The following is a 27,261-nucleotide window of genomic DNA, read 5'->3' on the forward strand; positions in this document are numbered from 1 at the left end:
TGGGCGTAAACGGCTTCAAAGGCCGTGACTGCTGCTGCACAGCAGAGTTAATGCCTAACAGCTCTTCTGACACTGCAGCTCCTGCCTGGTCATCTTTGGCCTTTGGGGCTTGTATTTACAAGCTTGGATTGGCAAGGGATGTGCACACACTGGCGATCCAGTTGTCACCCTCTTCCCAAATTCCCTGTGTACTGTGCCAGGTATGCTGGGTAGTCTTATGTTAAATGGGAAAAAAAAAGCTTTTTTGTATTTTTTGTAAAGGGCGGGGGGGGTCTGTATACAGAATGTAAGAAATATCAGGCAACTGGTGAGAACTTGCGTTTGTGCTGACAAAGGTAAACACTGATAATTCATAAACTATTTCTTTGGATCTAATGTCCTACTGTGTTGAGTTAGGGAGCTGTGATAAAGGGAAGAAGCAGGGTAAGATTTGTTTGCTTAAGTTAAACAACGACGTTGCTGTAAATATCTTTGCTTGATCTCATCCTCTTCGTTGAAAAATCCTCCCGTAGCCCAGGTTCAGGCTAATTTTAAATTTCTCGGTAGGCAAGGAAGGTACTCCTCCTTCCTTTTCTGCTTTCATGCCTAGCTATCAGTCTGCAAGAGTGAATTCACTCTGACAGGCTTTTCCTACCGGCTTTGTTACCTTCCCTTCTAATTCTGCCAAACCAAGCAGAGCTCTAATAAAATTTCCAGAGGGAGGAACTCCAAAGGCAGAGTTTTCATAATGCTGTGTCCATAACCACTCCATGTCTGTTCAGTCAGGATGCTGTCGACCTTCATAGCTGTATGAGCTCCTTGGTGTTGGCTAAGGGCATATTCAATTGCTCTATGTCTTTGTTTTGTGAGCTAGTGAAACAAGATACTTAGGTGCATTTTAGAATTTGTGTTAAAGCCACTATATCAAAAGAGCCATAAACAGGAATTTGTATAGAATATTCTTACTTTGCAGGTACAGCTGCACCAGCAAATATGCTCCCAGCAAAGACATTCCCAGCACAGCAAAGCGTGGGAGAGGCTGACAGTGTCGCTCTGAGGCTGAAGACAGTCCCATCTCTCCTGCCTGGTGAGTCTCAGGAGTCCTCATAAGCACTCTGTGGTCTTTCCCGGATGTCCTTTTTTACGTGGTGACTGGGAGTGAAGACAAAGCACCATGAATTGGAATTTTTTTTAGAATGGTCTTAATGGTTCTTCTCATGAGATTTAGTGAGTGTGTAACAATGCCAAATCATAGGAACTGGTTTTTGCAATTTGTCTTACCGTAAACTCCTCAGAAATTGGTGGGCCTTTTTCTTTTCAGAGACTATGCCTATGTGAGTTGATTGTGTAGGAATGGGATCAGAATGAGTGAACAGTCGTGTAAAGCACAGAAATGTTTGACAAAGGTTATGCTGGGGAAGAGCAGCTACTGCAGGGAATGAGAATTTTCTTGATGTTCCCCTCCACTACAAATCGGTCATCTGGTTGGCTGTGAAATACGGAGTCATGCAAAAGGAGTCCCAGGGAAAAAGAAAACTATTTTTTTGTGCTGTTTGGGGGTTTGTTTGTTTGTTTGTTTTTTTTCTGCTGCAGTAGAGCTGCATTGCTTATTCTGTTAAAGTGTTCTCATTGAGATTAAAACTGGGGAAACTAAGGAGAAGAAATTTAAGAATGCAAAAAATCAGTCTCAGATCAGAGTTTAGGAAAAGGCCAGAGAACAAGAAAGTCAGTGGAAATACTCCCAGTGCATATAGCTGGAGCTGTGCTGCTGGGTTTGTTGCAGCCACAATTACAATGAAAGTCACAGAAGATCATTCAGTGAAATGTTACGTGACTTTGACATTGTTCAAATCTTTTCCATGCAGGTGTTGTGGGGAAGCACCCTTTACTTGCCTACATAGAGAGCTAAGAGTAGGCCATTGGGGTTTCATGAGAAGGTAGATACCTCAACATGAATTGTTAAACACCGTGTGAAATATTATCTGAAATGGGATTTGGGAAAAGCTAATGGAAAGGTAAGTTCCCTTCTGCAAAAAGGCCTTTTTTTCCTCTGTTCTCCAGCTGATACTAAAACATGGCGCCTGTGATCCAAGCACTAACATCTTTATTCAGTTTTCCATTTTTTCTTGATAATCCTAGTGCCCACTGCAATATCAGTTTTTGTTTGAAGTCTGTTCTAACTTACTCTGGCCAGTATTTGTAAATGACAAATCTAACATCTCTGCAGAGCGAGACAGGTAATTAGCCATGAACGTGTGGATACCCAGCTAAGACATCTTATGCTCTTAGTTGAACTTTCCAGTCAGTGTCAGCTGGGGGATTCAAAGGAATGCTGTCAGTTTTAAAAAACTGATTTAATTCTGGAAATGTCATTAGATCAAGTAACACAGAGTTGAAGAACTAAAAAATATTAGATTTTTTAAAAAGATCAAAAATTAGTTTATTAGAATTGTGTGTTTAGGACTTGTGAATGGTCATTTTTACCATTTCTCCTGTGAGTTTAGCCAGTTTCCCTTTTTGAAAAAGTTCCCTGTAAATATAGCAAAATGCATTGCTTGGGATAAAGGAAACCTTACACAATAAGAGATGCCAATATTTTTTAATTTAAGATATTTAAAAGCTAGAATAAGATAATGTATGTAGCTGTTCAGCAGATATGAATAACAGTTGCAAATACCATATGTTCAATTTAGCTGTAGCTATGCTAATGGGAAATAGAAAATTGGAAAACATAGAAGGTAAAAAGGTTCAGAAAGAAAAAAATTAATTGGGACTTTCCAGGGGCATAGTTCAGAAAAAAAATTTAGTCAGAAAGATGCCAGCACAAATACTTGTTGCTTTTTATAGAATAATTTTTATTATCCCTGCATGTGTTTACTCACTATTAAAAAGATCAAGATAACTTGTGTGAATAATACCCAGTTACCTTATATAGAGTAAGATCATTTTATGTTAGGTAATAAAAGAAGGATTCTGTGTGGAGGCAGAAATCCTCTGCCATTGCATTAGTGCTCCCGTCATCCCAGCTGGTCTCTGTGGGGTGCTCGTTAGTAGATGCTTTTTCTGAGAACTTCAGGTAAGCTGTGTAAAGTTTTTTTTCCTCCCTAACAGATTAATTACCTGTGAGCATTCCTTGAAGGAACTTTTCAGCTGTAGGCTGGAGTATTTATTTTCTCACACATTGATTTTCTTTCTTCATTATCTGCATGAGCATAAATTTCATGTGTTACTGTTGTAATGTTTAAGCCTTGCATATTGTGTTTGCAGTGCATTGTTCTTTGCTTGTTCACTGTTGCTTATTTAAAATTTTAACTAAAATTCTTTAGTCTGTTACCATGAGAATGTTTTTACTTTGGGATAAGTGGTTTAAACTATCATGATTCCTAGCTCAGGGTGGAGAAGGTGGGGTGAAAACACTAACTGTTCCTGCATTAATACCAATATGATGAAGAGCTGCTTAAAGTGACAAAGTAAATATTTATGCTCTCCAGCTGTAGTTGTTGAAAAACAGATGTATTCTTTTAGGCTTTAATTGATTCCCCAACATGTTTGCAAAAGCAACAAAGAATTTTGTGAAAGAAACTGACGGCGGAGGTGACTTGATCCCTGTCTCCCACTTGAACGCTTCAGACAAGCTGCAGCTTCTGAGCTTAGTTACGAAGAGGAAGAAATTCTGGTGCTGGCAGAAGCCCAAGTATCATTTCTTGACAGTCACCTTGAGTGATGTGCTTACTGAAGACAAACCGATAAAGCCAGGTAAAGCCATACTCGTGGAGCGCTATTATTGCAGATAAAAAGAATGAAAAGCCTGATCTCTTTTGTTGTTATTCTCAGTCGTGTTACTAGATGGCTCCTTTCAGAGGAACACTCTGAACTATCCTCTGTCCGTGGAAGTGAGATGACTGGATCTTTTCTTACTTGACTGCTCATTTAACTAAAACCAGTAGTAATAAATGTTGGGTTTTTTTTAAATAAAAATGTTTTGCCTAGATAGACTACTGAAATTGAGTGCTGAAGGTTGTCAAGCCGTATAGTCCTACTGTTTAATAACAGTGCTGTCTGCAGTCATAGGAGCTCCCCTAGAATTTTTTTGGGAGATTCCAGTATGCGATAGTAGCATGAAACCATACTGTGCTCCAGGTCAAAAAGCACTGGATAAACAGTGTCCTGTAGGTGATAGTAGCCCAGGGAATGCTTGCACCAGCAAGGCCAAGCAAGTTTTACCAGTGCTTGCTTTCTTCTTGCACAGACTGTTAAAAATGGTTGACCCTTGTACTTCTTTCTTCATCCAGCTGCAGCAGTCCTAACCAGGTTTTAGGATTAATGATCCGGAATCCCATATTTCTGGGCACGTCACAATTCCATACAGGAAAATAGATAAGTCCCTAAGTTTAGGCTTTAACTGTAGCTGGCTTGGAAGATTAGCTGTTTCTGCATGAGTTCTTTGGTTTATAGATGTGTAAGATTACGAGTTGTTTTAAGCCAGTTAGATGCTTCTGTTGGTTTTCAGTCAGCTTTGGGACAGGCCTATAATAAGATATGTCAAGATAATGGCAAAATATTAACCCTATTGTACAAGCAGGTCTGCTCTGTATTTTTTCTTTGTAGCTGAAAGAGGTTTCAATCATTCTTTATAAATCTTCCATAGCACTTGAGCTCAGCATTTCAATCACCTTATGTTTTCCTAAAATGGCAAAATATATAAGATAGCAGAGCAAAAATGATGAAAATATTGAGGAAGAAGAAGTAAGAGCTGCAGAGCTGTAAATTTTGTTATTTACATGCTCAGTACTGTTCCTTCCCTTCACTAATTTGTGATATTTTCTGTAAGTTTCTGTTTTTCCAATCACTTCAAGACCATTTCAGCACTTCTCTTTACAGGTAGAAATTACTTTTATTGCTTTCCTAGTAATTGTGGAGTCTGACTTTGCAAAATATACGGGGAAGTTTGAAGATTCTGTTCAAGGAAGTATTGAAACTTCGTTTGGAAAGATCAGCCTGGGAGCTGGAGGGAAGGGCTATGTGGAACACCAGTCCTCATTTGGAAACCTGAGGAAGCAGGAGATTGACTTGCAGCAGCTTATGAAAGACGTCAAGGACAGGTATGTTTTTAATGTGGGCATTGTAATGAGGTGAAAAGACTTGGGCCAGCTGCAATCGCTGAACAATTGATTCTGTAGTGTTGTTGTAGTTTGAGAGTTACTTTTATTGTAAGCTTTCACTTTCAGGTAATAAATCATTTATACCAAAATGAAAATTTCCAGTTTCTGAAAGTCGAAATCTTTCCCTTTAATTTTTAAAACATCTCTGCAATTTCATCTTATGTGTTTGCATGAATTACTACGTGGAACAAAAGCCAAATCCTCCCTTCTTTGGGGCTTGTGCTGCGGTAACAATCTGGAAAAAAAAATGATTGGTTTCTCTCTGTTACTGGGGCAAATACTATGGAAACTGAATTCAGAACTACCAATATTCTTGTAAGCAGGCTTTATAATTTTGTGTGTCTGTGTGAGCGACTGTGCTAGAAAATTGGATTATTTGAAGTTGAAGGAATAGTAAAGGTGAGCAAGCGTGGTCAATGCATGTTCTACTGGTTGAACAAAATGTTGTTTATAGAGCTGGTGCTCACTGTTCTCCACTGTCATAACCGAGGGGAAAAAACAAGATTTTTCCAAACTGTAACCTTAATTTTACAAGATACGCAGCGCTTCCTATCCTGCTCTGCAATTGGATTGATTTAATCTTGCAATAAGACAGTCATGGACCAAAGCCTACTTGGCAAACAGTGGGCAAGTCAGGGATCTACTCTGTGTTGCAGGTCCTGACTCATGGGAGATGAGGGTGGTTCGTCTGTGACAGCGTTGTACCCTAGAGCTGTAGGAGGTGGTGAAATACATTTTAATAGCCTTTGCTGATGCTCTGAAGATAAAGGTGATAGGTTTTTGTTATTGGTACAATAGTTGTTGGAAGCACTGTAAATTTTCTTTAGATATACTGATGTTCTAGAAATAATCAATTCTCCATTTTCACAGGAACAAGTGCCTGCTGTTGTTTTTATTGTGAGCATTCATAAGTCAAAAAACTTGTTCTAATCAGGCACCTTGATATCTATGTACCAAATGCATTGTTTAAAGCAGAAAATACAGGGGTAAATGTGTGTGCCAGGCCTGTAAAATTAGCATGCATCTAGTATCAGAAAAGTAGTGTCAGTCAAGATTTAGAATCTTGTTTCTAATGCTAGATAGAGTCCTATAGAAAACCAAACTAGAGTAACTTTTCTTTAGATCAGTAGGCGTTTACTTAGTTTTCTGCAGTAAGTTACCTACTCAGTTCAAACAGATAGTCCTCCCATAGCAAATCAAATTTACTTCAGCACATCTTGGGGTTATAATCCTGAATGTGACTAAATACTTATGAATATATTATCTTCTTTTGAGTGTGGAAAATCAGTAGCTCTACGCTGATCTGAATATGACTTTAAATGAGGTTAATGTGTGTGCCCCTTTATACAAGGAGATAGTTCTTAGTTCATAGAAAAGATGTTCGTAGCTTATTAAGGCTTATGATGCAAAGTATGTAATTGATATCTGGTCAGTCTGGCTTCTGCGAGGTCACTGCAAATGATGAGGATAGCATAATTTTTTTTTTTTTCTTCAGCACTGAGGCTCACTGGAAGTTGTTGTAGTGCCTTACAAATGAAATTCCAGTTACTCATTCATAAATATTCTATGATTTATGATGGATTGTGTCCAAGCTTCTAGCTTTCATCTCATTCATGGAGCATGGTGTGGAATTCAGCATTCAGGAGTACTGGTGCGTAGAAGGTAGTGATTTTTGGATGCAAAGCATTATGGTACTCAGAGGATGTTTACCCGTCAGTCCTTGTGAGATGTGAGTCAGCTAAGTGTTCCTTGATTTCATCTAATGACATACATTGCTTGTGCTTGTTTGATCAATTATTGTTTCATTTATTATTTCTACATATATAGCCTATTTGAGTCAAAGTTGCAGATAAATACCAGAAAACTCTTTAAAAAAGTCAAAGCTGATATGGTTTCTAAACTAAGTCATGTGAGTCTTCAAGGTTCAGCAAGCTGGAAGCGCTGAGTGGCAGCAAATCTGTTTCCTGTCACTTCTTATGTGAACCTGAAGGAGAATCCTACTGATCTTTTAATTAGATTCCAGATGCTGCATAGGAATCCTTTTGTGAAAAGGGATGACAGCTGCAGGATATGGGATGAGATCCTTCCCGATTTGCAGAAGCAATGACATTTTAAATACAGAACACACATTAACATAATATGCAATATAAAAATAAAGTTAAATGGTACTTTGAGGTATGTAAACTCAGCATATTTTATGGTACATTATTCTTGCTTTTTGTATTACATTGTGCTTGCTAATTCAGAGTACGGTAACATACTGATTTTAGGTTAACCTGAGTCCTATGCCTTTAACTCAGTGAGATTACTGTGGATTTAAGAGTATATTCCATCTTCTTTAAGGCTTTCAATACTGTTTGCAGTAAGATCCTCGTAGAGAAGCTGATGAAGTATGGGCTGGATGAGCAGGCAGTGAGGTGGATTGAAAACTGGCTGAATGGCTGGACCAAGAGGGTATTGATCAGTGGTACAAAATCTAGTTGGAGGCCAGTGACTAATGGTGTACCCCAGGGGACAATACTGGGTCCAGTCCTGTTTAACATCTTCATTAGTCATCTGGGTAATGGGGTTGATGAGTGTACCCTCAGCAAGTCTGCTGATGACACAGAACTGGGAAGGGTGGCTGATACACTCAGGTGGTCTTGCTGCCATCCAGAGGGACTTTGACAGGCTGGGCTGGTGGGAACCTCATGCAGTTCAAAAAAGGGAAATGCAGAGTTCTGCACATGGGACAACCCCAGGCACCAGTACAAGCTGTGGGCTGACCAGCTGGAAAGCAGCGTTGCAGAAAAGGACCTGGGGGTCCTGGTGGACACCAAGTTGGACATGAGCCAGCAGTGTGCCCTTGCTGCGAAGGCGGCCAGTGGTATCCTGGACTACATGAGGAGGAGTGTGCCAGCAGATGGGGGGAGGTGATCCTTTACCTCTGCTCAGCACTGATGAGGCCACACCTGGAGTACTGTGTCCAGCTCTGGGCTCCCCAGTACGAGGGAGAGATGGACATACTGGAGAGAGTCCAGTGAAAGGCCACGATGATGATGAAGCAACTGGAGCACCTCACATTTGAGGAAAGGCTGAGAGAGATGGGACTGCTCAGCCTGGAGAAGAGAAGGCTCAGGGGGGATCTTATTAGTGTATGTAAATACCTGAAGGACAGATGCAAAGAGGATGGAGCCAGGCTTTTCAGTGGTGCCCAGTGACAGAACAGGAGGCAACGGGCACAAACTGAAACACAGGATGCTCTGTCTGAACATCAGGAAACTCTTTTCAACTGTGAGGGTGACAGAGGACTGGCACAGGTTGCCCAGAGAGGTTGTGGAGTCTCTCTCCTTGGAGACATGATCCTGGGTAGCCTGCTCTAGGTGGCCCTGCTTGAGCAGGGGGATTGGACCAGATGCCCTTCCAACCTCAACTGTTCTGTATTCTCCTCTCCAGTGAAAAGGATTATGAGGAGGTTATAATATATGTAGTTCTCATGGATTAACGAATTCACTTGTTTGTTTTTACCATTTCACTAAGTTGTCTTAGGTGATTGAACTAGAAGTTCTGAGAGGACAGTGACAGCAGAGAGAAAGAAACAGGACCATGTGGCAGCAGTCAGTCAGTCCACATCAGCTGCAGAAGGGTTTGCCTGTCACACTTCCATTATTTCCTGTGAATGATTCCTGTCTCTATGGTTAGCATATTAAAAAAAAAAACAGGGTGTTAGTAGTAGTATTCTCTGGCATGATTGAAAGATATTGTTATGCTAGTGCAAATTGCACTTTAATATGCACTTTCATAGATTCAATTATTGTCCACACTGAGACAAAAATTGGTGCCTATTCCTAATCATAGTACAGTGGAAATTCAGTCCATTTTGTTATTTATTCTTTAAAACTCCTTGAGCATTTACGTGTATGATGAGGAAACCATTCAGTTTTCTACAGAAGGTGCTACATGGCTGATATGAAGTCACAGAATGTTATGAGGCAGGACTGGATAAAATCAACTGTGTGTGTGTCTGTGACTTTAAAAAATACAGAGGGTGCCAAATAGAAAACAGAGGAACTATCTGTCACTTGCACTCTCAAAAGTCTTTGGCATTCTTGGGGAAGATGTTCTGTGACGTAATTCTCAGGTTATTCTGTAGGGAAAATTGTGAAATGCTATCAATAAGCTGACTATAACAGATACCATGTTCCAGTGTGACTGTAAGAAGTAGGTCAGAGATGTTATATGTGAAACGGATTAACAAAAGAAATTTTATGTGTTCATGTTTGGTGGAAGGTGGCAGAGTGAGGTCTGGTGGATATTACTCCGTGGCACTCATCTAGAGGTCTCTTATTAGAGAAGGAACAAAGCTGGGTGAAGGCTCTCACTGTGCAGCAAGCAGCACTTGTATGGAAGCCATCAGGCTGTTGCGCAGTGAAGTGGAGAGGACTGAACAAGGTGAGGAATTCTGGCTGAGCAATGGGAGGTGTTTTGAAGTTAGTCATGTGGATGTTATGGAAGAAGTTGCATTTGGGCGAGACTGTGAGAGTGGGCCACCCATGTCTCTGCAGCTGGGAGAGGAGGTGTGTTGAGGTGACGTTACCCAGTGCAGGACTGAAAAGATTTTTCACTCGTGGGTAGTTTGGACTGGTGAAAATTTGTGCAGGCAGTCAACAGTGCTGACTTCAATGTGAGAATGGAGAGTACTCACAGCAGTAACCAGTCTTTTTGGTATTCATAGTAAAGTGGCAAGCACCTTGCTTTGAGGATTTGTGGGGTGGGTTACTGAGAAGATTTGATGGAAAAACGGTCCTAGCCCCCTCCTTTGTGGACAGTCCAGTCAGAGATTCTGCACCTGAAGGAAAGACCCTTGGTGTCAGCTGTGGGGTTTAGAGCAGGCTCCTGCCCTCTCCTTTAACTGTGAGAGCCTGCTCTGTTGCAAGGTGTTGTCTGTTTTCTCTTGCTTTCTGTTAGTTTCTGCCTTTCTCCCTTCTTTTCTGCTTCCAGTCTGCAGAAAATTGCCTTTGTGCCTCTCTATTCTCTACTGCTTTCCTCATGCAAGAAAAAAAAGCTGAATAAAAGTGAAGGAAGCCTTTGCATTATAGGACAGTGGAAATGTTTAATCCAATTAAATATGGAGTGAGTCAGATGAAAACTCAAATAAATTCTCTGTTCATGTTTGACCTATAGAGCTTCCAGCATAGTAAATCATTGGCCTCAGGAAGGTTACTTAAGCAGAACAAACAATCAAACAAAAAACCATAATCCTTATCTTTTAAATGATTTATGTATACAGGCTCATACCCTGTGTGTTGATAATGGGACTTAGCAAACCAGCATCTCACTGTGTTTTATATAGTGTTATTTTTGAGTACTTCAGCTCAGATTCTCAAGGTGGGAAGGAGTGCAGTGATGTAGTACAGGGTCACACAAGATCAGTGAGGGCTCCTGTACAATAGATGGTGAAAGAGATGGTAAGAGTGATGGCTGTAGAACAGAAATAAAAGCCCTGAAACATGACCTGTAAAATAAAAAAAATGCAATGCAGTTTGTGTGCCTGCATGCATGTTTTCTCAGGGGTTTAACTCAACCATCTCTTGTTATTCAGGTATCTTCTTGATATTCAGAGTGTCATGCTAGCAAATGAGTTCAGCTCTTGCAAAAATATACTCATAGATTCAGCAGCCATTGCCCTGCAATACTTTAAGCCCTGCTCTGATTGTCAAACTTTAACTCTGTTGCATTTTGCTCTTGATGGCTATTTTCAGTGATAATTTAGATAAGCTGGGTATTTGCTTACCTCATGTTGTCTCACAGAATCACAGAATGTTAGGGACTGGAAGGGACCTCGAAAGATCATCTAGTCCAATCCCCCTGCCGGAGCAGGATTGCCTAGACCATATCACACAGGAACGCGTCCAGGCGGGTTTTGAATGTCTCCAGAGAAGGAGACTCCACAACCTCTCTGGGCAGCCTGTTCCAGTGTTCAGTCACCCTCACCGTAAAGAAGTTTTTCCTCATATTTATGTGGAACCTCCTGTGTTCCAGCTTGCACCCATTGCCCCTTGTCCTGTCAAGGGATGTCACTGAGAAGAGCCTGGCTCCATCCTCATGACACTTGCCCTTTACATATTTATAAACATTAATGAGGTCACCCCTCAGTCTCCTCCAAGCTAAAGAGACCCAGCTCCCTCAGCCTCATAAGGTCTGTTTGAGTCGCTGAGAAGAGCAGAATGTTTTGCCTTCCACAGGCTGCGCCCCAGTGATAACCTGTGATGTGCCCAGACACACCCTATAGTCTAAGGGGCTTTATGATAGACAGGTCAGTGCCAGAAGTCTAGAGGAGAGCATTTAGCTGTGCTGTCGTAAAAGAAAAGGTATTTGTAGCTGTTGGTAAGTGTATGTGTTTTAAAGCTCCAAATCAGGTGGGATTTGCTCACTAAACTTAGTGGGAAGAGGAAAGCTTGTCTGCCAGCTTTACAGCTGAACACATCCCACTGAAGTCACTCGATTTTTGGGGCTGAGGCAGTGGCCGCGTCTCTGCCACACGATGCAGCTCTGTGCAGAGGACCCCACGTTAGTTCTGAGACAGAGTGCCTGCGGCAGTGCTGCGTCAGGGACCGAAGCAGGTAGCTCTGTGCCCCTACGGTGTTAGTGTTGCTGCGGAGCCTCCAGTGCTACGGCAGCTCATCCAACGCTGCCTCAGAAATTTCTTCACTGTGCCTTGTTGCAAGTTTACCTGTGTCTTCTGACTCTTTTGTTCTACCACTGCTGTTAGTTCTGCACCTGAACCTCAAAGCCTAGAGCACGAGGGGATCTGAGTCAGTCCCACCTCGGGCAGAATACTGTAGAAGTAGATGGAAGAAAAGGTCTCTTATGTTACTTTGGTCATTCATTTATATAGAGTTAAATAATATTCTGTGTGCTTCTTACGTTAACATTCATTCAGAAACAGCAAATCTCTATTTAATCTGTATTTTTCTACCTTTGATTGTTTTGTTTCTTTTGCTCTAGCTTTTGGGCATATTTGGTGAGTTTGTCATCCTCTAAAGCAGGCAAAAAATGCACCATATGAAAGCAAAATGACAAATTGCTTCTGTGCTTCTTCATTGTATTTCTTCCCCTGTGGCTTCTTAGGTCAAATGTTAAAATTGTAAGTTCTTAGTGCTTTAATTTGTATTTTCAAGGTGCTTAGCACACCTCTTCAGAATCATAAATAATTGTTGTGAAGTATGTAGTAGGCTTGATGGTCTGTTGTTGTGATAACTAATACCTCTGGTTTGGCAGGCACTTCTAAGAGCAACGGTGTTTGTGATTGCTTGACATTTCTTCAATTTTTGCTTAATCCAAAGATTCATTGCATTCCAAGCATAAAACATGGCTTTGCACCAAAAGAAAAAAAGTTATATTAATAATCTCAGGAATGTTTGGGGGGGGCTTTTCTAGTGGCTGCTGCATTGCTTCAGAGGAATTTTCTTTTCCTTGTTTAAACAACCAACTTTAAGGTTTTCAGACAGTTCATTCCAACTGACTGAACTTTCATATAAGCATGTAACTCTCCAAAGATCAAAAAATGCCTCAGGATATTTTTAATTTAATAAAGAATCAAGCTGACTTCAGACTTATACAGACTGCATAAATCCAAAACTCCGGAATCTAATAAATCTAAAACTTTTTAATTAAAAGTGGAGATATCCCGATTTAAATAAAGTGGAGTCAGACATGTCTTTCTGTCATGTTTTTGAGGGAATTGCCATTTAGCCCCATGAATAGCTATTTACAGTAAATGGGAGGAGAAAAGATAGAATAAGTTGAGCCAGGGATAGCAATCTTTTAATCTTCTAGCTGTCTTGCTAGAGTTATCTGTTCATGGAATATACGACATCTCATCTGAGGACCTCCAGTGGGTATTTTGCAAAAGTATAATATAATGGACACATCTTAATCAATCTAATACAGTTAAGAAGTTGCTTTAACTGTTACCAGAAAGTCTGTTAACACCCCAGAAGACAGGGTAGTGAATTTTGTCATCTTTTCTGAGAAAAGAATCCTCTCTTATTGTTTCTGGGAGTTTACTTTCTTCTGCTCATTCTAAGAAGAACCTAACTTTAAAAATACCTCCAGCAGCATTTAAACAGACACTGAATTGTGTTGTGGAGTAGGGGTTACTTGTTAAGTTGGAGGCATGGGCTAGAGATTTGATGTCCCTCCCACAGTTAATTTTTCTTTTGACTGTGACAGTCCTAGCCATTAATTGTAAATTGTGAGGTTATACTGATGAATAGCACAGGAGTTTATAGCAGGTGTTTTTTTCAGTAATCTTCTCCAATCCCCAAATCCATGAAATCTTTGCTATGTTTTCTCGCTCAGCCCTTTTAAGTACTTGGCTGATCCACTCAGGCAGGTCAGGGTTTAAGTGAACACTGAAACAGATCCATAGCAAGCTGTGAGGACTGGCATTGAGGCGTCACTCTCCTAGTGTGCTGTTCATCCCTCAAGGAGAAATTCTGGTGACTCACAATTTGGCAGCAGCGTGTCAGGGCACTCCTTTGCCTGCACGTGGGCCTTCAGACGCCAAGCCAGCATTCCTAATGGTGGTCACCGCAAGCTGTCCTAGTCCAGGGTGAGTCTGGACATCAGCACTTGGGTGCAAAGGAGCCCATGTTACCTCCCCTGTTGGGAAGCACCTGGTGGCACACCTGCAGCAGATAGAAGGACATACAAAGGCGGGTGACAGGACTGAATGGTGGCAAGGAGATAAATGAGGCTGAGTTTGGCCAGATGGCTGGAAAGTGGTGACAATAAACTGTGAAAAGGAGGGGAGACTAAGGCTGAGAGCCATGGATGGCTGGTAGCATCTAAGGGTAGAAGATGGCAGAGAAATCACACAAAGCGGGATGGGTGAGCTGGCTGTCTGTGGGACAAAGCCAAAATGAAGGAGAAGGGGGAAGAAAATGGGACTTGATCCGGTCAGGTAAGAGAGAGAAAACCGAGAACTATCGTAAGGAAAAGTGGGGTTTGATAACAAAGGGAGAAGCTAAGCAGACTGGAAGATTGCTTGCTGTATGTTTCCTGACTTCCAGTAGCTTGACTGCAACTTCACTCTTTCTAAGCAGAGCTTTGTGATGTGTGCATAGTACTATTACATTACGTGCTTATTATGTCTTAGACTGTTACAGGTACTTTGTATGTGCATGCATAATGTATGTAGTGCTGTGCTAGGCTGCTGGGAGTTCATAACATGGACCATGAGCACAGGTCTTTTGTTTGTACTCCCTGGTAACTTTTTTGATTTAAATAATTCTTTTGATTAAAGACTGCAGGATGTGACCCGATGCCTTACTGACACTGATGGTGCTAACGTGACACTCTGAAGAGAATGGTTAGCCAACGTCCCCTGCCATGGCCCTCTTAATGTCAGAAGGAGTTCACAGTAGCAGAGGATTCAATCCAGTGTCCCCGAGCCTGGCTGGTTGTTGTCATGTTGCACCGGAAGCTGAAAGTTGTCTTTAGTTCTCCCTTGCTTTTTTTTGCTTAGAAAGTAGCCAGACAACTGCCAGTTTTGCTCAGAGTAAGGAATCAAGAATTCAATACGTGTGTTGGGACTTACTGTGGAATAGAGATATTTACTGCTACCAAATAACAAAAGAGGACATCGTAATTTTGAGGAGACTGCTCATACAGGACCATTGTTATTTTTACAATAAATGTTTATTCAAGCAATTAAGAAAATGTTCTTTCTCAATTCTAGTGTTTATGTTGTTAATGGCATCTTTTCTTTTTCAGAACAATAAATCTAAACAGTAGTTTACTACAACAAGTAATAGAAAGAAAACGTGAAGTGCTGTGCATCTTGAGAGAAAAGATAATAACAACTCAGAAGTGTACAATATTTGAACATACGCAGACAGAAGAAAAAATCAGTGGTGTGATGGGATGCAGTACAAAAATAGTAAAGGTAAAAATTATTAAAAAATCTGCAAGGAATAGAACATTTACAGATTATCTGAGAAGAAATTATGATTTCTCCAAATAGATTTCAGAGTATTTTTTGTGCTGCTTTAACATGTTGAGTGTCCCAATTGCAAGAACTCACTGCACTACTTAGTTGTGAAACTTCAGAAAGGTAAACTATTTTTTTACGTTGCCTCACTGGGAAAAGATGCCGTCTTGTAGTGTGAGCCTGGAATGTGGTTTCCATCAATACTATCAAATTGTGATTTGTTTTTTATGTAGAATCCTGCCTACAGCAGAACATAAAACAAACATAACAATTTAGTGAAAGTTGGAGAGCAAAAAGATTGCTGAAGCAGATCCATTTGAAAAGCCAAGTACTCATTCATCAGAAATGTTTGCAGTGTCTACTGAGTTTTAATATTTATTGAGAAGCTATTTGTTTTTGATCATGGGCATAGAGATTAACTGCATTATGAGGATATCTGAAAGATTACCTGTGACTTGTGAAGAAATTACCAAAGTCAAAACACATGCTTGTTAGTTGTAAGTTTGTTTGTTTTTTTTTAAAAAGCTGCAGATGAATCACTTCTGTGTACAGGGTGTTTCCAGTAGCAGAAATCTGGGAGTTGCAGTTCAACAACCTTCTGTGCAAGTGTCACCTTCATGGTACCAGTCTCCAGCTGGGGAAAAGGGCTGTCAGGATAGAAGAGGGCAGGGCAGAATACTGAAGTGGGTGCCAGTTTCCTGGTGACAGAGTGTTTCATGTGGAGCAAAAGCTGCACCTGTAGCTCAACTTTTGTGCTAGGACAGGGTAGCTAAGAGTTTGAGATCTGCTCTTGGCATTGTGCTTCTACCTCGCTGCTCATCTCATGCCTTTCATAGATGTCAAATAGAACATGTGCTTTAGTTAGACATCATGAAGAATAAAAGCACATTATTTCTCTGTATTTTTTCCCCTTAATTAATTCTGTGTTTAAGCTACACAATAGCTGAATCAGATAAATTGTGAATAAATCTGTCCTTTAGGTTTCAGTGAGTGAAAATGGAAGTATGAGGAAGGATTCTAGTGTGATCCTTGAAATTCCTCCTGCAACCGCCATTGCCTATGGTGTAATTGAACTGTTTATAAAGCACAGTGGCCAGTTTGGTAAGTATAAAGCTCATTTTCTGTGTCATGCAGTTCAACTGTGGACAGAGCTGTCTTGTTGGGCAGTGATTTTTGCATTTCCTTGTGTATGAAGGTGATGGCTTTGTATGGTCTCCACTGCTTTGGTAGTTACTTTTGCTGTGAAATGCTGTTCTTCTGATTTAGTGATGCTTTTTGACTTGTTTGGATAAATCATAAACTCAGTATACCTTAGGTTTCAGGGGACCACAGGTCAACTCAAGGCAGGGCCAACTTTTGAAGTTTGATCTAAGTTCAGAGTTAGATCAGATTGCTTGTATCCTTGTCTATTCAAGGTTTGATATCTCCAGAGACAGAGATTCCATCACCCCTCTGGGCAGCCTGTTCTCATATTTGACCACCGATCATGGTGAACTTTTTTTTTCCTTAATATCTAATGAGAATTTCCCTTTCTTTAATTTATGTCTCTTGCCTTTTGTCCTATCATCATACCGAAGAGTCTGGCTCTGTCTTCTCTTCATGCTTCCATTGGGTAGGTGTAGATGGCAATAAGGTTCTCCATTAGCAGTATTTTCTCCAGGCTGGACAAACCCAGTCTTTCAGCCTCTTCTCGTACATGATATTCTCCAGCCCTCAGTGATCTTGGTGGCTGTTTGTTAGATTGCTCCAGTATGTGAATGTCTGTCTTGTACTGGGGAGTCCAGAACTGGACACAGCATTCTGAATGCAGTCTCCCAAATTGAAAAATCACTTTCATTGATCTGCCTGCTACACTCCTGCCAGTATAGCCTGGTATGCAGCAGACTTCAGTAGCTGCAAGGTCACGCTGCTGATCCTCTCGGATTTGTTGTCCAGGTCTTTTTCGGCAGTTTTGCTCCTAGCTAGCTGGCCCTCAGCCCGTGCTGTTGCCTTCACCTATTGGCAGGGAGAGTGAACTGAATATAAATTGACGGTCAACCAGGAATGTTTGGACAACAGTCACGCCAAGAAAAGAATTATTCATAAAGTATAGGACTAGAATTTAAACTTTTCTGTCTATTTTACACTTTCATATACAGATTGTACTCAGAATGGTTGCAGAAATGTCCTTGTCATGTTTTCTGGTTATGCGTTACTTATTTCAGGTCAAATACTTTCAGGTGTCAAGTTAAAAAAAACGTTGAAATTGGCTTTGGGGGCGAGTAGTAACTCTGCTCTGCAGAATCATTTGGGTTTTTCTTTCTTGTCTATCCTCAATTAAACTCCCTGACCGAAAGGTGGTTTCAGGGGATGTTATGCAAGAAGGAAGAAAGTCAGATGAACTGTGTAGGGCTGGAAGTTGGAAAGGACTGATGTGGAGAGAAACAGGAGATACGTTGAAGAAATAATTGAAGTGCAGTTGAGATTTGAATCCAGGATGCACTTTATTTGGATAAAAAATGCAGAAGATACTCTCCATCATTCTCCTTCAACTGACTTCTGTTATTAAGGAAGTCTGTAGGTTCAGAAATACAAGGAAATATCATGTAACCTGATATCGTAAAATTTCTGAAATGTGGAATAATTGCTCTGACATAGACTGAACACAGATATAGCAGAGGGTATTGACTTCATGGTCATAATAGAACTGTAATTCAGAGCAATCAGGTGCAATTAAGGCTGTCTGATTACATAGGTGTATAGCTGATAGCCTACTTACATGATTTCTAGATGAAAATTCCTATGTTCTGTTAGCTGATAATACATGGGTCTTGTTAATGATCTGTATTTCTCTGCTCTTTTTCCACTTCTGCTTCTTTTTCCGCTTTTTTTTAATATGTAATTTTGTCTTTTAAGCTTCAGCACAGCTTGTTTCATGTTTTGTCTCAAACAGCCTGTATCTTGCCTCTTTCCTTTAATTTGTGCTGTCTTCCCTTGTCTGACTGTCATTGAGAAGGTAAAGTGGAGGAACTAACAATAAAATTAGGGATTTGCCAGCAAGAGTAAGTATGGTGGAGCCTAACCTTCAACTTCTTAATGTCTGAGCAGTGATCAGTGTCTGTTTATGGAAATAAAAATAACCTTTGAAGTTAAATCCAGAGACTAATGTAGTCCTTTCATGTGACACTGAAAGTGACCAGTAGCAGGTGCAACATAATGGGATTCTCTTCACTGATAATTATGGAATAAGGTGCATGTAAATGGATTTTTTTTTTTGTTGTTTCTTTTTCTTTGCCACTGATAGTGCTTGAGTTATTCTATAAGGAAGAATGGTATATAAACTTTCTTTAAAATGTTCTGGCTAATGTGACTGCACATGCTTGGACATTTTTATAAATAAATAAAAAAAAAAAAGAAAGGAAAAAAGGTCAAATCCTTTTCTAATCCCTTTACCATAATGTTTTCCTGTAATCATTCTGTTTGATTTCTACAGGCTAATTTTCCACTATGTGTAAAAGCTGATCCTGTTAAAGGCTTTGCAGTTTTGTGTCTCTGAAGTTTCACTGCAAGTCCTCTTGTTCTTGCTTTACAAAACAAGAGGTATAGTAGCACCCAGTTGATTTGCTTTGTTCTGTTCATTGCTATATATGTGTGACTTGCTTCCTCTTAAATGTCTGTAAATTAAACAGTCCTAATCTTTTCAGCTTCTCCATGCAAAGGAGTCTCTTTGCCTTCGATTGTTTTTGTTGAACATATCTGATTTTCTTCTGTTTTTGTTAATGTTTCTGAATAACAAGATGCAACTGCACTATTGGAGGTTTGTCATTGATGAATGTAATAGAATTCAATAGAGAAATATCAGAGTATTGTGTATATTCTTTCATTCACTTATTTTCCCTTCTTTTTTTTTAAGAGAGTATGACAAAATTAATGAGATGATACAAAATTAATTAACAGTCCTATTAATATAAAACTTTGAGTCCTGTATTTTCTTCCAAATCAAGTCCTATTACAAGATTTAACAGCAGGGTCTGTATCTCTTAAAACTTTTCACATGATGTTGTGTGTTGATTTCCCTTATTAGCATCATTCTGCCTTAGGAAGGCAGGTAGTTTATTAGCACTGTCTTCCTCCATCAGGGTTCGTGTGAAAGCCTTGTTATTATCAGAGAAAGTAACATGAGCGTGTTGGCCTTACGGTGCCTTAGCTGCTGTCTGGAGTCTTGTTGCTTTGGGAAGTTCTTTAATTAGTGTTAATCGCTTTGTGCTCCTCTATAGCTTGCTCTTCTCTGTGAAGGGTTATGCAGGCATGAAGGTCTGTTGTCTTTCTCTGTGGCAGAGATCTCTTTGCTTTCCCTTTGAAAAAGCTTTCTGCTGATGGAGTGCTCTTCGTGCTTTCTCATCTGCTTTGAATGTCCTTAATTTGGTGAGACAGACTCTTACAACTGCAGGAAGGTTATATTTAGGTTTTGTGCCTGGTACATGTGAGCACTGTGCTTGATAAGTTACATTTTTTTTCCCTTTGCTGTCAAGTATCACTTTAAAATTGAGTTCCTCTTTCTAGCCTGCCTGCGTTCTCCTCAGACCTGCTGCAGAGTGCCAGGGCTACAGTTTCAAATCTTGCAATGGAGCCAATAAAAGATGATCAAAATATACATAGGGCTTTGATTATATTCTGCATCTGTGGGGCACACATGAGCACAGAACTTGATATTCCAGATTTCTCAGCGTAACTCTTACAAAGGCTCCCTGCGTACCTTCCAGGAGTCCCTTAGCTTCATCGAGTTGGGGGATTGGGGCAGCAGGAAGCCTACAGTCCTGTTTGGGTGAGGTAGGCCAGTGCGTGTCATGAAGATGAGGCAGAAAGGGTAATCCAGCCAGGGTGTGTTATTTTCTCCATGGAGTTATTGCAAAGAAATGATATATATTGCAGAGTGATTCTGTTAGTGAACATGGCTGGGTGAAATCCATTAGAGACTTTGAAAAGACGCCTGTTTTCTACTCATCTGGAGAACTTGAGGATGGACCTGTGGCTTGGCTCAGAAAGAGGAGTCTATCAGTGCCATGACCAGAAGAAGCTCTGTGAGGGACTCTCAGAGTTCTTACGAATCTCAGAAAGTGCTTTGGTGTGTCACCATCATGAGTGGATCCTGTAGAGCCCATATTACAGCACAGCTCTTAATTGGTAGAAAATGTGAAGAATTCAGACCTGCATCTCTTGTATGCAGCATTCAGGTTTGCAGTGTCGGTGAGATGTTTTCATGTTATTTGCTGTCTCCATTACTTTAATTCACAGGAGCTGGTGTCACATTTTGTAGTTGGTAGCTGCACCACAGGACCTTTGTCTGTGCACGCTATACCAAACATCAGGGCTGCAGTAATGCTCAGTAATTCACATACATGGCAACCGTTGGCATTCCTCCCATCTAGAGGAGATGAGGCATGGAGATGAGGCATGGAGAAATCGCATGCGAGAACACTAGATAATATAAGCAAGCATCTCATGCAGTAATTGCTTGTGTATTTGATTAATTTTTTTTTAATTGAATTTCTGATTGCAGAATTCTGTCTGCTAGATGAACAGCAAGGAGGTTTTGAAAAAGAAAGCGCAGAAGGCTCAACTTACCCCCACTCAGCACTATTCAGAGATACTTCATTTCTGTATCAGCCAGATGCTGTTGATAATGAGATGTACTCTGGAGCCAAAACCCTCATTCCCGGTGATGCTTCTTTAAGTGTATTGAAACAAGGTATTACCAGAAATGCTTTACATGATTGCATTACAGTCAGTTAAGAAACATGATAGGAGGAAATAATCTGGTCCAATAGTACATAAGAAATTATGTTAGTTCATTTTAATAGCCCTTATCAGGAACTCTTAGGGGAATGCACTGAGAGAATAGAAAAATGTACTTCTGCAATTGGTATATGCAGTGAACTGTTCCCTAGGAACATCCTGAATCCCTTTGTCATAAATACGATTTTACAAAATTAGGTTTTTATGCCAGTTCTGTTACATTCCAGGTAAGCTGCATAAGATTAGTGATGATTTATGCTTTCCTTCAGAAAGGATCACTGAAAGTATTTTTTCATGATTTGGAAAATACTCTCAGTAAAGCTTCTCAGTTAAAGGTCATTTTAAGTCCCCAAAATTACAAACACATCTCCCCTCCTTCAATTAGCCTCATTATTTTCTGAGAAGCTTTATAGAAATCTTCAGTATCAGCTAAGGCTGGTGAAATTAAAATGTAATTTAAATGGAAGTTTGCAAGTTGGTGTAATGAGCCAGGCACAACTTATTTATTGTAGGGATGGGGAAGGAAAGGGCAGGATTGTCACCAGAGGAATGAAAAAGGAGAAAATGAATCAAGGCCTTAGAACACACTTTACTTTTCATCAGTTCTTGGTAGAGTTCTTACAGCGTGTTCTAATGATGAACATCACTTTGTTATCTCTAAATTTTGCCCTTTGTTCACGGCTGTTCAATAGACTAACTGTGACCAAAATAGATATTTGTTGCCATGAAATAAATTCTGTCATTCTCCAGTGTAGACTTGTTTGCAAGGAGTAACTGTGTCTCCCTGTGTGTTTAAAAAACACTTTATTTGTGAAAGAATGGTATGCCACTGTTTTGTTTTTTGTTTTAGCTTGACATACCTATGTGACTTTCTTGCTTAAAAGGCTTGGAGGTTTCTTTTAATTAATTAACCTGAACTATCTCTTGGAAAAAAACTAAAAAAAATTTGTTACTACTAAATTTAAAGTAGGTTTCCTCCTCTGTTATTTGTATAGACAGTCCTATGATTGCATCAGGTACAAAAAATATTTGCCTGTGGCTGGGCTTTTTTTTTTTTCCAATGAAGTAATTTTTAGATCTAAAAGGCATCTTTAGAGAGAGTGTGTTTCTTGACTGGACTGACACGAAGGGAAATTTCTTTGAAACAAGGTTAAGAACGCTTGGATACCCATATTTTTAGAATGTGGAAAAACACATTCCAGCCTTCCAGTTGGCATTATTGACTTGAAAACTTATTTTCTTTTAGCGAAGTGGTAATTTGACATCATAAAACATTTTGGTTTAGTGTCATAGTTGAATTGTGGAGAAAGAAGTGCAGTGAACTCTCTTGTGCTTCTGTTGTATGTACTGTAATGGTTTCAGTGTTTCAATCAAGAAGAGATTTTTGTCCTAATTTTTGTAATAAGTGTTTTTAGGTCAGGGATGAAGGGGTATAATTCTTTGATGCACCTGATGAAATATGAGGACAAGAACAATTTAGCATTGCAGTAGGAACTTTTAATTCTGCGTGTGGACTTATACCATTGACTTCGTAATTCCTGTTAATTTATGGATTAAGAAGGAAGGTTGTGAGCAGAACTCTTCATTCTGCCTTATAAACAAACATTCTCTGGAGATGAACTTTCAAGTGAGAAACTTAATATATGGTTAGTTCAGTTAACATTAAAATACCGACTTGTAAAATATTAAAAATATTGAACACCGAATGTCGATCCTTGGTAGCTGTTCTTTCTTAGAATTTTCATCGATGCTTCATCGGCTCATTAGGGAAATATAATCAGATGTGTTCCAGCCTTGCATTGTAACTTGTGCTGATGGAAATCAGTACGTCAAGATGTGATCATAAATGAACTTATGAAACACATAGCAAAAATGTTAACTGTTTTTACTGGTGTTTGTGTAGAAATACTTAGTTTTACTTTTTACTGCTTTCTTGGGAAAGATCTGTCACGGTTGAAGACTCAGTTCCAGCCCTTTGTGAAGCTGCCAGAAGACAAGCAAAGAGCTTTATATAAAACCCTTTGTGAACTCTTGCTCCATGAAGAAATGGTAGCTGCCCTAGAGGACGTGGTAAGATGAAGAAACTTTTGCTTGCTTCCTAAAAGTTATTTCAGGATAGAGCTAGCATTTTCTTTTGCTTGAACTTTTATCTTTTCAAGAAGTTTACTTACTCTTTTGCTGCCAGTTAGATGATATCTGCACAGGAGACCAGCCAGATCTGAACGAGTTAAAACCTGCACAACAAGGAGACCTCGTTGACTTGTTGCAGCTTTTAGGGTGCAGTTTACAGAGTGAGCTGTGGGTGCAGAAATATCAGCCTCAGGATGAAGAACTCTTCTCAGCTGCTCACCTCCTCATCAGTGCTCTCTCTGGTATGTTGTGAATGAAGAGAAGAGTTCTTATTTTAATTTTCCTTTTAGAAGCTCCCTCTGTGTTAAAGTGTTTATGGCTCTTTTTGAACAGTTGGTGATCTGAGCGAACATGATTTGTGCTGTTCCTTTTTGTGGTTTTGTATACCACGCTTAGCATTCCTGGCTGTGAATTAAATTCAGCCCTCAATCACTGACAGATTTTTGGTTGCAAAATACACACTTGCCCAAGATTGGTCAGCTCTACTTTCTGCTCAGTGTGGACATTTCCAGTTTGGCAAGCTAAGTTCTGTTCTTACTGCATACCAGAGTTGTTCCTGCCTAAATGCTGAGAATTACAAATTAGGTGTTGTCTTCAGTGTAACAGCATTCATTGTTGAGGTGCAAACTATATTTAGCAAAAAATGAATTTAACATAGAGACACTGCAATTAGAGGATTGTTTTGCAGCTGCTGAAAAAGGAGATTAAACATAAATGTCAAACAAATGCCATGCTCACAATCTAGTTGGCAGCACAGTGTTAATTAAAAGCTACCTGCGAAGTCCAAGACAGACTCCTTCCTGTCTTTTTCTCCTTTCTCTTGTATATGAAGAATTTCCTGACATTAAGATAACGAAGGGGAGTACAGTGTGGTGTTAGTTAGATGCGGTGCTGTGCAGGAAAATGTCAGTGTGCATCCATATATGCACAGTACCCAGGTAGGAAAGCTTAATTCATTTGCAGAGACAAAAAAGAACTAGAAAACAGAAACCTGCTGATGTGGTAACACTTGTCAGATGCTATTAACAGCAGGGTGCCGTTAACTGACTGTGTTGCATTATCACCTGGCTTTGGACATAATGTCTACTGCCAATGTCCAGGCGTAAATGCAGCTGGATCAAGAATCAAAAGCTGGCTTGTGCCCGTTGCTTCTATTAGGAATTACAGCCTGGAATTACAGAGTTGAAGGGCACCACAGGGATAATTTAGTCCATCTCCCAGCCCCAAGGCAGTCTCAGCGGTGTCATTCCTCTCAAATTATGTTTTTGCTGAAGTCAGCATCTCATACAGATTTTGAGAGCAGAGGTTCTTGTTCTATTCAAGGCCTAAATCATTCATCCAGCCTGCAGACTCAGAGTGAAACACTGGGGGAGATACCTGGGGAGGAGATGAGAATGATGGGAAGGAAATTCCCTTTCCTACGAGCTGCCTTTTTTTCAAGGGCAGGTATAGTCAGTGTGGGGCTTGTACCCATTGCCTCTCCCATTTTATTCTGCACTCTGGGAAGCAGGCAGGAAAGGGCTGGATCAGCCTCTTCCAAACATCCAGCAGAGCACTTGCAAAAACTGTCCTCAGCATTGAATCACTTTGGTCTCCAGTGTCCATTTCATGAGGTGCTGTACCCGCAGACGGGCCTCAAAAATGCAGGTCTTCCATCTTTGCTCAGCAGGAGAACCCCATAACAGAGCTCAGTGTTAAGATAAGTCCCCTTTCCAGCAGCCAGCCTCATGCAGTGTTCACTGGAAACGATCTTTGCCTCTTAATGTTTCCTTCACAGAGCTGTCTGATTACACTCTTGTCCTGCTGCGCGCCTGCTGTGATCTTCAGGTTGTTCCGGCATTGTGTTGTTTGGTGAGTAATCAAAAAGTGACTGTGTAGCGTGTGGGCCCCCGCAGCAGTAATGACTGTGCTCTGCCTTATTGTGTTTCTCACCCAATAAAGATGATGTCAAGCTCCGGTGCGCATTTCTGCTGTAGGCATTGCTTAGGCAAGGTCAGAGTCTGACAGTAACAAACGATGCAGGCAATTTGCTGCTGGCAGGTACCTAACTTCTAAAGCATGGCTGTATTTGGGAGTTCTCATGGGCTGTGAGCAAAAGAAAACTGTAGCTTAAGCTCAAATTTTAATTTACTAATCCACAAGCCCATTTTAGAGTCTCAGTAACAGCAGTCACTTGCCCTTGGGAAACAGAAATTTCATTTTGATAGCAGCAGTGCTTGGGCCTTGGCAAACTCTGAAGTTTCAAAACTCTGAGGGCATTCATTGCAACTGCTGAAGGAATGGGGCAGGGCTTTTTTTTAAGCTTTTTAAGCTCACTAACAAAAATAATAGTAAAAACCTTTAAATACAGTGCTACTGTTCTCTCAGAGTAAGAGTGAGAGTTAAGTGTGATGTGCAGTGAGAGGAGTTGGAGTGGGGGAAAGGACGCAGTAGGAGAGATGTTTCTCCTTAAAGGGTGCATAGAGCTTTGGTTCTGGATGAGTCCGTCGTTCCTTGTCAAGGCACGTAGTAAAGGGAATCTTGCCCTTTTGCCGCCGCCTTGTAAGCGCCGGTGGTTTTGTAAGAAAGAACTGAATTATGCTCTGGCAGGAAGAGCACAGCTTGGAAAACCTTTTGAATGTCTCCTGTCTTTTGCTCTCTCTCATAAATACAGCCTAACATTGCTTCAACCGATGGCACTGTGGTGCTGAGCAGTCCTTCGGTGGCTCCTCTCGCTGACAGAGCAAGATTCGACATCGTGCAAAGGCTGTTTGCTTCATCAAACATTAATTTGGAAATGACAGAGTCTTCTGTAAAAGCCGTAACTATGAAGGAACCTAGATTCTTCCCACTTGTTCTTTATGTTGCATTGTATGGATTGTATGCTTTAGGTGGGAATGTATAGGAGCTTTGTTGAGTATCCAGTTACTGTTCTCACCTCTTATTTCTTCTGTAGCTCTGCAGCGTAGTGTTGGTGTGCTTGAGCTTGCAGTAGAGCGGCTCAGCTGAGTACTTACCACAGCCCAGCCGGGGGTTATGGAGGTCAGGGTGGACTCGGCATGCCTGGGGTGAGCACTCTGCACGGCCATCAGGCGTGCTGCCGCTCTGCAGCTTCACCGAGGTCTGTCTGCAGTGGAAAATGCATAAATAAGGGATGAGGGGAGGAAGAAAAAAAGGCGAGCCTGGAACAGAAATGGAACGTAGCAGTAGAAGCCTGATGCTTGCATTAATATGCGTGGGAGAAAACCGCAAAGTACAAACTGCTTTTTCTAAGCAAGCAAACAAGCGGGCTGTGGGAAGCCAGGGTTCTGCAATGCTGGAAATGTTTTGCTCGTTTAAGACGATGTGCAGAATGCCTTCACTCCGGAGCAAGTGGAATGGAGGGCTCTCAAAGAGGTGCTTGATTAGGTTTGCATTTATTATTAAGTGTAGTTTGGCGTTACGGATGTGAACTGCACACTGCAGGAAATAACTCTTTTTCAAAACCCACCTTAGGGATTTATGCCTCTGTACAGCATTTCTCTGTTTTCTAGTTAAGTTTTACTCACTTTAGCAAGTTCCAGCTGTTTAAATTGCATTCTGAACTTTCTCTTTGAGAGATGATATGGTGATGCCTTATGATGTGTGCCCATGAAATGTCTCTGCTGCACTCCACAAAAATGATCATTTTACCCAGATGACATTTCAAGTGCAGATGTTTTGCTTGTTTCTTTGACTGACAGCAAAGTGTTAGTAAAGCACTTCGTGCTTTGAACTGCTTTGCCTTTTTTTTAATTGTAATTTTTTGTAATCCTGTTAATGGGACAGAAATGCAGCAGAGATCACTGTAAATAGGGGCTTGGGTAGATGATGTTCCAGGTAAGTGGAATGTCAGTGCTTTCAGGTAAGACTCTGAGATGGCTGACAGGCAAACAAGCAGTGACCTCTGTGTGTGGCGGGGGGTGGTCAGTAACCCAGCCCTGCAGCTTGGCTGGTGGGTAGGAATCCTGGGTTCAGTTTTCTGCTCTGTTCCCACATGGTCTTGAGCAGATTGTCTTAAGTGGTCTTTAAAAACCCATGTCAGTTAGGCTTTCCCTGAGGTAGTGGAGTTTGCAGAAAAGCACCGTGGTGCCTTTCCGTACACTGAGAGTGCAGGGTAGCCTTGCACACCGAGCTGTTGGTGTGTCTGTGTCTCGTGTTAAATGAAGCTGATGGCATTGCATGAACCTTGCACTGGTGTATCTGGAAATGTCCTTCAGGAGGATGGAAGCATGTTACTCT

The 27,261-nt window shown here is 40.7% G+C and overlaps 1 protein-coding gene across 1 annotated transcript; it reads left to right on the forward strand.

The window, feature by feature from the left end:
• The first annotated feature begins 1,914 nt into the window (after positions 1–1,914).
• Positions 1,915–26,048, forward strand: GSDME (gasdermin E). Its single transcript, XM_068405435.1, has 10 exons — positions 1,915–1,994; positions 3,505–3,735; positions 4,889–5,081; positions 14,901–15,072; positions 16,098–16,218; positions 20,657–20,845; positions 22,835–22,962; positions 23,078–23,264; positions 24,800–24,873; positions 25,676–26,048. Exons 2-10 carry the CDS (start codon positions 3,525–3,527, stop codon positions 25,904–25,906), a joined length of 1,506 nt encoding a protein of 501 aa, XP_068261536.1. The 5' UTR covers positions 1,915–1,994; positions 3,505–3,524; the 3' UTR covers positions 25,907–26,048.
• Positions 26,049–27,261: the final 1,213 nt, after the last annotated feature.

This window comes from Nyctibius grandis, chromosome 7, assembly GCF_013368605.1.
Source record: "Nyctibius grandis isolate bNycGra1 chromosome 7, bNycGra1.pri, whole genome shotgun sequence".
Classification (NCBI taxonomy): Eukaryota; Metazoa; Chordata; class Aves; order Nyctibiiformes; family Nyctibiidae; genus Nyctibius; species Nyctibius grandis.

Bases quoted from the DNA above. Each gene is read 5' to 3' on its own strand.
- GSDME (XM_068405435.1), top strand. From the start codon at position 3,525: ATGTTTGCAAAAGCAACAAAGAATTTTGTGAAAGAAACTGACGGCGGA. The intron at 3,736-4,888 runs GTAAAGCCATAC...TTGCTTTCCTAG, and splicing joins AGACAAACCGATAAAGCCAG to TAATTGTGGAGTCTGACTTT. The intron at 24,874-25,675 runs GTGAGTAATCAA...TCATAAATACAG, and splicing joins TTCCGGCATTGTGTTGTTTG to CCTAACATTGCTTCAACCGA.